Genomic DNA, 12219 nt, shown 5'->3' with positions numbered 1-12219 from the left:
TCTGATATTGGAAGATATCTTTTTTAAAAATATGTATTAAGTGCATCAACATAAAGTTTGATGTAATTCAAATATTTTTATTTACATTTAGAAATTTAGGTTGTGATTTTTAGAATAAATTAGCTTTTAAAAAATGCATACGTCATATGTTCGTATGGCGCTTGAGCGCCAAAGACTAGCTCGGAAGAAAGTTCATACACATCACCACGAAGAAGATTACCAACCAACTTTTGAGGAACGTCTCAAGAAGTGTGCTCGCAAATTCATAGCATTCCTCTTCTCTCACGTCGGAGTGTGTGGGTTAGTAATTTTATATACTATTCTTGGAGCCCTCATGTTCATGCATCTAGAGGGCCCGACAGAACATATTGTGACACGTCGTGTAATGCGGATGCGAAAGCGTCACGCAGCGTCCTTATGGAATGTTACGTATCATTTGAATGTGTTGCACGAAGATACGTGGCGAAATCATGTAAGTGAGGTGTTGAAAATGTATCAAGATGATTTCGTTAACGAAGTCAAAAGAGGAGGATATGACGGTGCGGCGATAACTGAAACAAGATGGTCCTTCTCGGCTTCTATGATGTATGCCTTAACAGTATACACGACAATAGGTGAGTATAACTCTATTACTGTTTGTGTTGTCTTAAGTTGATTACAAACACAATGTAATTACCCACCCAATTTCAGTTTTGGAACTTCCTCAAGACTTGATGTAGCTTACGTAATCTAAGAAATTACTTCCATACTCTACAGGATATTAAATTCTAATAACCCTACTAAACACTATTGTAGTAAATAGCGTACTTACGAGTGTACAATGTGCATCCTGTTTTGACAAGAAATAACGGAAAAAAGATGTTAGTCTGATATATAAGATGCAGCATATTATTTTAATAAATGAGACAGAAATAAAATATCACTGCTTTTCGGTAGTTTTGGTAGAAGATACAGAAGTGAGTAATTACTGTGTATTTGCGCATAATACATAAACTACGAAAGTGCAATTATTTCAAGTACCGTACTTAACTTACTACTTCTATATTCATGCATTTTTTTCGTGAAATTTACGTGTTATATGCAATGACTTATCGAAAGCATGAGCGGTTTCGTATAGCTTTCGGGAAAAAAACTTGTCTATACTGCACACACTACTTTTTAGACATGTAATTTTTTTTGGGAAAAGTGCATATTATATAACCTTAAAAACGTAATTCAATAAGGATAGAAAAAACATTATTGTGTCAGGCTCAAATTCCATCTAATATATATTCCGCTCGTGGTTCTAATAAGGATTAATATGTCGAGAATGATTTCTTGCAGTATTACCTGCCCAGAAATCTAAATCATAACCCTAACTTTAGGAAATGACCAATTGTTCATTTGTTTCTCTACATTTATCAAGTCCAAATAAACTAGTAACAAACTTTCCGACGAAAAAATATCGAATTTCATTGGTTTTAGTAAATCATTATTGTTAAGTACACACTGCAAATATTTTACCTCAAATTAACGTTTAATGTATTTGTTCCATGTATTTCCCTTTAACTCTTGTTCTAAATAGAAATTACTGAATTTTGGGGGCAGGGGGGCTTGACCAAGTCCAAACCCCAGATTTTGATGGTTCATAACGTATATAGCTTAGTATTGTTGTCTCAATACGGTCCCTCATCCCAAAACTTGTAATTGTTTGCACAGGACACTTTTGGGGAGATGGGGAGGTGTGTGAATCACAATGTTTTGGCATTCTGGATAAGAGTGGTATGTGATGTGGATCTTGGAACCTTAGGCGAACGAATAGTTTAGTACAATGCTTGCAATAATCAGTTTCATGTTACATAGCTGTTTGTATTAGGCATTCTTATTATGTAAGCGTCTATTTGTCATCTTGTCGATTTGAAGGGACGCATCTCACCCTCAGTTCCGGCAGCATTTCTCTCTCTCTCTCTCTCTCTCTCTCTCTCTCTCTCTCTCTCTGTATGCATATATATACAGACAGCGGGAGAGAGAGAAACTTTCGAACTGAAGGTGGTTTTCGTCTCAGAGGGTAATGATCAACAGAAGTGCATAGAAATGTTACTGCATTTCTGAGATGATGGTCTCTGCTATAGGCACATTTATCAAGAAATTTGCCTATTGTGGAGACTCACATACGCAAAATTTGGAAAAAATTCGTTTTTCAGATCACCGCCCTTTGGTACATACCCCTGATTACAGATACCTGCTTACTCTTATCATTGTTTCACTTTTCTAATAAATGTCACTGGAATTTTTACCTAGTTTTCACTTAACATATTAAATGAATAATACGCTCTCTTTTGCCATCTCTCATGTGCTGTATGCTATATTAACAAATATAAAATTGGAGTGGATTCAAACTGACGGCCTTTGGATTTGCAATCTAACGTCTTAACCACTACACCAAGATCGCTGCTTGGTAAGGGTTTAGTTGTTGGCATATTTGTTCGCATTTGTATTTTATGTTCCCACTTTGACAATTTTTACTCTTTTTTTCTTCGTTTATCTGTTGTTTCTGGATTTCTCTTTCGGTATCGTCCTTTATTTACACCAAGCACTAGTTTGTGCCCCTCTTCACTGTCTTATTCAGATTAAGACTTTTCTCCTTACCCTTCACTAATTTTGATTGATTTATAATTCTCATATTCTCCACGGTTAGAGTATAACAACAATCCTGTGACGAGGGTCATCAAATTATATAACGACGAAACCACCAGTTCATATATTTATATATAACTAAGGCTACTGATTTAACAAAATCCATTTTACACACGACATCATGATATTACCTTTTATTATAGTATGTGACACATTAAACTTTTACACTCTTTAAAAATTGTACATGCAGTGTACATAAGATGGATCCTTTTTTAAATATATTTATTCTTCGTTGCTTTGACAACTTAAAAAGAAATCACATCTATATCTTTTCTTTTTTTCATAATCTTCTTCTTCCTTTCTAGAGCAGCTTGTGCATAATTTAAAAGTACTTCTGCCCACAAATAAAAATAAAGATATAATAAAGAGTGATGAAATACAAGTATTATTATATACGGCGCCTTGAACTAAAGGACCTTTTAAAAAAACAAAAAAAGAGATATCCTGGACCGTTAACTATTACATACTAGTTACTTGAGTTGCCGAATGACCCTCATATATATATATAAGAATTACAATTCATATAAACATATATTATATTTCACTTTTATAGCAATTTTTTATATTTTATCTTAAATTCTTGATTTTATTTAAAATATTTATGTACTTTAACGTCGATAATATAAGGGTACATTCAGATTACGACATAGATGTAATTTAATTTGAAGGTCCTTTGGTGGCCAATGATACGTAATATAAGTTGGAGTTTAACAAAATTTATATTATTTTAGTGGGCAGAACAAAAATGTGAAAAAGATATGACATTTACATAATTGCTATTTTATATAAGAAAGAATCAAATATAGAACATAGTTAAACAAAATGTAAATTAAAATTGAAATATCGATAATAATCAGAACATAACATAATAATTAACATTACAACAAAAACTAACACAAGTAAAGAGATTATCATATTAAGAATAAGTTCAAAGATTACGTGTTATCTATGTTAACTTTAGTCACAATCTCAGAAAGGACTAATGTTTTAACTAATTGCATCCATTTACTTTCTGTATACTTTGAAGGATTCCATAACTTAAGTTCATCAATATTGCGTAAACCCAAAATTCGAAAAGTTTAGGATTAATTTGTTTGATACCTAAATGTGTTACGATTATTTATATTATCTTCATAGAATTCAAATAAAGTACAAATAATAAACGAAATCATAACGGTATTTACAGTGAAATAAAGCAAGAACCGATTGAGTATATTCTTTCGGAGGCCACAACATTAGGTTAGGTTACATGACCAATGAATTCGTTTAAGTTGCATTGAAAGTCATAAACCGGAATACAGTCTTGCGCGTAATTTACTTCTACAGTTCTTTGTTTTTTACTTTGAGAATTTGTACCATCTATGGAATTTCTACGAAATCCACTCGAGGGAAATTAGATCTAGTGATTACATGCTGCTTAAGTGTCAGTAATCGTACTACACTAGGATTAGGTTCGGTTACGCGATTACTATTACTGTTACTACTAAGGTTAGGTTCGGTTATGTTACCAGTAAAATTAGGTTCAGTTCTCATTCGTTTTACTGGTGGCGAGATATCGTGTCTCCTAACAGATCTGTACCTATTCCTTCCACAATATTCACGGTAATTTGTCCTACCACGGTTTTTGTTTCCTCTGCAATTATATTCGGTTACATTACCGGTACACATGAATTTAACATCACCTTTTACATTGGGATCACACTTTAATCTCACATGGGTGTTTCGAATTTGGTTTCGATTTAGGTTAGTATGGTTCAGGTTAGTACGATATTGCACCATTGATGGATTTCAAAATTTTGCAATGTCATACCTAGATGATTGAAGTCAACGCACTGCACCGCGTTCGGTAAAATCACCATCTGATTGTTCACTACTATCATTTTTAGTCCTTTCGTTGAGTGAATATTTCAATAGCTCCAACTCAATCGACCAATCACAACAAGCATTGGTGGGAACACACGTTCTCTTTCTGAACTTCACGAATACTGGAATCAACTTTCTTCTTGCTACATGAATCAATGTCGCGTACATATCATTAAACGGTTCTATTACAATTACTTCATCTTCAGGATTAATATCATGTTGAATATATCGTGAATACAAGCAGTCAATAGCATTCACTAGACGAAGATGACCATAACTTTTCGCATATTGATGCATACCAAAATCTTCATTACACGCAGTATCAGTAAGGCAATCAAAAACATTAGAATGAAGAGAGAAGTTGGGATAATCCGATCCAACCAACACCGCATTATGTTTTTGCGAAAACTCAGTAAATTTCACCAATGCAAATTCGAGATCTGTATTTTCTGTTGTTTCTATGGAAGGTTCAGGTTCATTTGGAGCATTCATGTTAACGTGTGATGACATTTCTTCAGTAAATCTACGTATAATCTGTTCCATGTGCTGATTCATTTGTTCCATTTTTTTTTTTACCAAGATCTTGCTTTAATTGTCCCATCTGTTGATCGATTTTACTATAAAGTTGGTTCATTTGTACCATTTGTTGGTTCGTTTGTTCCATTTGCTGTTTCATTTGTTCCGCTTGTTGATCCATTCGATTACCAAAGTCTTGATTTGTTTAATGAGATCGGCTAGGTCAGAAAAGTTCATTTCCCTGTTGCTATCTGATTCAGATGTATTTCCAACTAGCAGCGTTCACCCCGCTTCGCTGGGGTCACCCCGGAACGCAATAAACTTTGTTACTTAGATAATTTTTACTTTTTCGCTTTCAAGTGATATGATAAAAACCATAGAAGATTGCAGTAAATGTTAACATTATATCGCCTGTCATTTATGTTAACCCGCCGAGTGACACGGTCATGTGGGTTGCATATAAATACGGTTAGATTTAGCTATGATGAACTAACAAAGGATTTCTACGTTATGGACACTTGAATGGTCAATTATCTCAAGACACTGGTAATTGAAAATTAAAGTGATATGATAAAAACCATCTAGGGTCCAAATCTTAATAACCCCCCAAAAATGAAAGAAATTGGTTCAGCCGTATTAGCGTGATGAGCTAACAAAGGATTTGTACGTTCTCTTTTATATATATAGATATTAGGAAGACTCATTTTGATATTTCTGAAAATTTTTGTTCCACTCCTTAACAAAGTATACTCTGTTTTGATATTTATTTTAACAAAATCACTACATAGTCTTAAAGTCAATCTGCACACCTGGAGTTTATTATTTAGGAGGTGTCTACTAAACTTCATACAAACTCCTAAGGTCCTGGCGGCAAACCACCAAATTTATAACGACAATCCTGCGGCGAGGACCATCAAATTATATAACGACGAAATCACCAGTTCATATATTTATATATAACTAAGGCTACTGATTTAACAAAATCCATTTTACACACGACATCATGATATTACCTTTTATTATAGTATGTGACACATTAAACTTTTACACTCTTTAAAAATTGTACATGCAGTGTACACAAAATGTATCCTTTTTTATATATATTTATTCTTCGTTGCTATGACAACTTGAAAAGAAATTACATCTATATCTTTTCTTTTGTTTCATAATCTTCTTCTTCCTTTCTAGAGCAGCTTGTGCGTAATTTAAAAGTACTTTTGCCCACAAATACAAATAAAGATATAATAAAGAGTGATGAAATACAAGTATTATTATAAGAGCGCAGGAATGCCAGACTCTAAAAAGAGATATGCATTCACTTTTCTGGCAGAGAGTACACTTTCTCAATAAAACTATTCATGTTTAACAGGGAAATGATTTATGTAACATGAAAATTTGATCGTACATTTTATCTGTACTCTTTCTGTTATAAAAACAAACTAGTTCTATATTTTTTTCTGAAAATATAGATGGAAGTATTTTACAATTACTTATCGTCTTTTCAGGTGTAGAATAATAGCCATTCAATACTAAATAGATGTAGTAGCTTGTAGTATTGGACCCATCCTGACAAAAATTTCTAGGTGCGTGCCTGTGTGCATTATTGAGGTGAAACTCATACTGATGCTGTATAAGAACCACATCACCTATTGAGGTGAAACTCATACTGATGCTGTATAAGAACCATACCATTTATTGAGGTGAAACTGGTAGTGATGCTATATAAGAACCATACCATTTATTGAGGTGAAACTGATACTGATGCTGTATAAGAACCATACCATTTATTGAGGTGAAACTGATACTGATGCTGTATAAGAACCACATAACCTATTGAGGTGAAACTGATACTGATGCTGTATAAGAACCATACAACTTATTGAGCTGAAACTGATATTAATGCTATATAAAAACCATACCATCTATTGAGGCGAAACAGATACTGATGCTATGTAAGAACCATACCACTTATTCAGGTGAAACTGATGCTGAAATATACCTCATTAAATTCTTCATTATAATGTTAATAAGACGACAATATTTGGTATTGTCAAGGAGGTACAGCTTAAATTTGTCATTAACTTTTAAATTTTAATTTTCATTTAACTAAAATATCCTTGAAATATAAGACACCAATCAATCAATAGATCGCAATACACTGAAGAAGATAACACACTTGGAGGGTAAATTCTCATGTGGAGTTTAAAAAAAAAATAAAAAAACGAATTTTATTGGCGCTAAAAAGTATCTCGCTGGATACCAATGATAATTGACAGTTTCTACTTTGCTGGAAGGAATTATTCATTTAGTATTATAATATACTTGCATCTAGCAAAATATGCTGTCAATTAGCAGATCATTGTTTATTCCTTCTTTACCGTGACACATATACTTTTAACGCACATACCACCTGTAATTATTGTTTTCAAAACCATGATGTGAGGTAGAAAATCGAGTTCTCGGTGACTGTGACGTCATAAGCTGCGCATGAAAATGTGACTTGGAAATAGTTATTACATCATTTAATAGGGGACCGCTATGGCTCACATTTGGAGCATGGGATGTTTGGTTTGATCTCAGCTTGCGTCAAGTGAGCTATGTGGTGGACAAACATCGTGTGCGTGGATTTCCTCGGGGTTCTCCCGTTTCCTCCAACTTTCTTCATTCCACCATTTCATTCATTTCTCACTATCACCGTCTCCTTTAGCCTAGCCGGCATAACCGCGGTACGTAAAACTCAAAGATTTCATTTCATTTCTCATTTAATAAGATTCTAAATAAAATATATTTTCTAACAATAGTAGTGGCATCCCTAGAGCATATCTAATTCTCCAAAGAGTAAAGGTTTTTAGTGTTCTCAACTCCCCAAAATGTAAAGCTTTGTGGTTCTAGTATATGTTTCATAAAATAAATGTGTTCTAGTATATGTTTCATATTCGCCACATGTCACTTCCTTCTTAATGTTTCTTACGATATTGGTATGTATGGACAATCATTGACAAGTCGGACAATTTGTTATCTGTTTTTCAATCCGATGGACCAATAAAAAGGAATAAAATAAAACAGTGGCCTTCCTTAAAAGAAAATATCTTACTGCTCATAATTGCGGTACCGACTAGAGTTTCGATCCTTGAAGTACACTCATTCTACAGTGTCGGAACTCTTTACTTCCACAACACTCACAGCCAAACCCGTGCTGGGATACGAATGAGGGAGGTGATACCCATACAAACAGATATATATATATATATATATATATATATATATATATATATATATATATATATATATATATATATATATATATAGATAGATAGATAGATAGATAGATAGATAGATAGATAGATAGATAGATAGATAGATAGATAGATAGATAGATAGATAGATAGATAGATATGTTGGTGCACCAGTAAGCTCACAAGAGTACAGATTAATTCATTCTTGATTTTAATCTACAGAACAAATGCTTTTTATGAAAGCAAGGGGACTGCTACACATAGATGGCTAAGTGAGGTAAATAAAATTTAAACTTCAAATGGAACTTGGGTGGCTTACCGACAATGTCTCATTTAACACGTTTGATAACAGCGCGGGTAATAGCAGATTTATAAACGTGGTAGATAGAGCCTGTGTAGGTAAATGGGTACCGCGTGAGACTGTCATTCTAAGGGTCTGGGGTTCGAGTCTCGGCCTAAACTGAGTTAATTTTTTTTTCAAGGAATTCAACACTAAATGATGTTCCCGTTTGATACTGAAAGAGATTTATCCTATGAAGGAAGAAAACCCAAGATGGGGGCAGCGGGAAAGACGGAAACTGTTTATCCTTAAGTGTTAAAATTTAATTTATTCCCATATCTTTTGCTCTTTCCTTTCCCTCTTTCCTTCTTTTCTCATTTTGTTTAGCTATCCGTACTTTTTCGGTTTCTGCATGAAGCGTATTATTGCTTTCATTTTCTTTGCATTAATTCCTATCTCTTTGAACTTAATGTGAATGGAATTTCTGCAGATTTATCTCGTGGTTGTTTCTCTAAATGATGCTCTCAGATAGTAATACTTTTTCCTCCGAGTGGAGGAATATCCTGGCATGTTATGTTTTCGGGCACGTATTTGCTGTCATGTTGGTTGTCCAACTATCAGACATCGAGTGAAACTATTCTGATACTGGAAAAAGCTATCATATCTTATGTATCCAACCTCCATTTTCTACTGTCGCTGGCTGTACAATGTTTCCTTCCTACACGAGTCTAAAGTCAATAATTGATGTACCAGGATATTGTATTCCCATTTCCTTTCAAGTATTAGTCGAATGGTAAAGATCTGGTCGATAGTTGATCGATTTTCCCTAAATCCGCTCTGATAATCTCCAATAATTTCATATGCATATAGAGTTAATATTGCTAATAGAATATTTAAGAGGATTTATTAGATGTTGACAGAAGAGAAATGAATCGATAATTATTAAATCAGTTTTGTTGCTTTTCTTCTGAACTGGAACAATGATTGATTCTTTTCACTTTTGTGGTAATTCCTCCTTGTTCCAGATAAGGACAATGAGTTTGTGTATCTTGCTCTACAATTTTTCCCCTCCAGCTAAAATTAAGTCAGTCAGAATTTTGTCTACACCGGGAGATGTGTGTTTCTTTAATTTTTTAATAGCGATTTCTATTTCTGTCTGGTTAGGTTCTGGAATATACGGTTATGCTGTATGCATTTCACTTTCTCCACGAACATATGTTTTTGGCTATGTGTTAAGCATATTGTCAAAGATATCTTTCCATTATCATCTATTTAAGATGCTATCCTGATCAGTGAGAACTCCTCCGTTGGCTTTCTTTAACATATAAGCACGAGGTTAATAACCTTTCTTAAGTTCGTCGATGCATTTATATATGTCCCGAATGTTTTCGTTTTTAGTATTATCTTCAAGTTAATTAATTTTAGCTTTCAAAAATCGCATTTCTTTGTTCTAAAAGTTTTGGAAGTTTTTAGAACAGAAGACAATGAAGTTTTATGTAGTTACTTCGTTCAGATTTTGTAGTCAACCCTGTTTCTTCTGTTTTCTCTTCTCTTCTACTTTAGTGCATTCCTGGTTGAACCATGGTTTGTTCCTATGTATTTCTGCGTGCCCCAATATTTCTTTTCTTGAAATTTTAATGTTATCTGTAATTTCAACCAAGTATCCTGAACACTAGTGCACTTCGAATCTTCTAAAACCGAGAATGTAGGGATGCACGCGAGACGAGACGAGACGAGAAATGGAAAAGTCTCGTCTCGTCTCGCAGCCTCAAATGTTGGTCTCGTCTCGTCTCGCAAATGTGAAGTCTCGACTCGCGTCTCGCATAAAATTTTGAGTCTCGTCTCGCGTCTCGCGCGAGACTTTCTCGCATGGTCTCGCAGTCTCGCATATATTCTGGTCAAAATTTTGCAATGTGTTATTCTATGGCTCTTAATGAATGATGATGTGATATTCTGTCCGAAGGCAGGTATTTGACCTAAAAGTCCCTTGGCAAGCTGAATCCTTGGTGGTTTGCCATTGCTTTCCATGGGATGAATGTTCATAACATCCTAAGGAGACGGAACCTAAAGTTCAACATGGTATCCGAACTTGTGTCCCCTCCGCTCCAAATTAAAAGAAAAGTTGTGCTGGAATTTGATTCCTGGACCATTAATTTTCGTCAAATTAATAGCATAATTTACAGCAAAACCAGCATAAATTGTTGCTGGATCCAACATTGTTTTCCAGCTTAGAGGTCTCCAGCAATATTTGGCTCTTCTAAAATATCGTCGCCACTATCAACATTTACACGTTTTGGTCGTTTCCTTGAAGGGTGATTTTCCATTATAAAGATGTTTTTATTCCACCAAAAGCGCTTGTAGACAACAAAAGAACTCCTCACAACACAATACGACCCAATTCTTTTGGTTCGTTCGCGCTTGTAGCAATGTTGCATTATCGCATTTTATCAACTTTCGCTTTCAACTTATATAGTGTTGCCATAATCTAGAAAATAAAATTACTGACAGATATAGGGCCATTCCTACCATCTCGCATCAAACCTATAGGGCCATCCTACCAAACCAGTGTTTGAATTAAACTTCCGAACTAGAGGGGGATGTTTTTGATAAATATATAGAAAGAAAATACTTATTCCATGTAAAAATATCATGTTATTTCTGCGAGCCGGACCCGGGATAAACTTTGACGAGAGGGGATTTCCCCGCCATCCCCCAACATAAATCGCTAGTAGTAATGTGAAAAAGACAGAAACAACAGAAATATCACATTCTGCAGCAATAGGGAGTCTTATTCGCTTTTCAGACCAAAAAACAGAAGTTCATGTATTCGTGAGCGCTCGCGTGTATGTGTTTGTGTCGCAAAATAAAGTCCTAAATCGATGTTGTAATAAATTTCCAATTTACAAAGCTTTTCTTTTTTAATGATGTTTAGAAACTAAAGAAGGCTTTAATTCTGAAAATCAACCTTGAATAATAATAAATTTCATAAAATGACTATTGCCCCAATCACTTTTTTGTTCCTGGAGGCATTAACGCTCAACTTACTCAACGAGACTTCTCGTGCTAGACTTAATTGAGTCTCGTCTCGCGTCTCGTCTCGCATGGTTTAGTCTCGTCTCGCGTCTCGCATAAAATTTTCAGTCTCGTCTCGTGTCTCGTCTCGCAAATGCGAGACGAGACGAGACTTCTCGGGTCTCGCGTGCATCCCTACGAGAATGTATTCGACATTTCAATCTGGCTCCCGTTTCACTTCTCTAATTTCTTTAAATTAATCCGCTCCGTTTTCAGATATTGAATATTTTCTTTATTCAACGATAGTCTCTCTCTTATCATCGCTGCTACCAGGTAGTAATCAGTATCACAATCAGCTCCTCTGAACGACCGAACAAGTTCTGTTAGACTGTTTTCTTCTGTCTACTAAAACGTGACCAGTTTGATTATGTGTTTTTCCATGTGATGAAGTCCAAGTATATTTATGAATGTCGTGATGTGGGAGTTTTAGAATCTTCACGATAAGGTTTCTGGATGTTGTAAAGTTCACGAGTCTAACGCCATTGTCACAACCTTCCTTATGCAGACATTTATTCCCTATAATCGGTTTGAAAAATACCCTCTCGTCCTACTTCGCACTGAAACCGCCTAACAGAT

General features: G+C 34.7%; 1 protein-coding gene across 1 annotated transcript in view; it reads left to right on the top strand.

Moving 5' to 3' along the window:
- The first annotated feature begins 311 nt into the window (after positions 1–311).
- LOC145691764 (potassium channel subfamily K member 15-like) overlaps positions 312–12219 on the top strand; it is a 100749-nt gene continuing 88841 nt past the window's right edge. The window contains exon 1 of the mRNA XM_081767078.1: positions 312–614. Coding sequence (XP_081623204.1) covers positions 335–614 — 280 coding nt within the window. The 5' untranslated portion in view covers positions 312–334. The remainder of the gene's footprint in view (positions 615–12219) is intronic.

Source organism: Thermobia domestica, chromosome 8 (assembly GCF_964235325.1).
Source record: "Thermobia domestica chromosome 8, izTheDome1.hap1.1, whole genome shotgun sequence".
Lineage (NCBI taxonomy): Eukaryota > Metazoa > Arthropoda > Insecta > Zygentoma > Lepismatidae > Thermobia > Thermobia domestica.
Note: the sequence above shows the minus strand (reverse complement) of the source record. Positions and strands in the feature narration are given on the sequence as shown.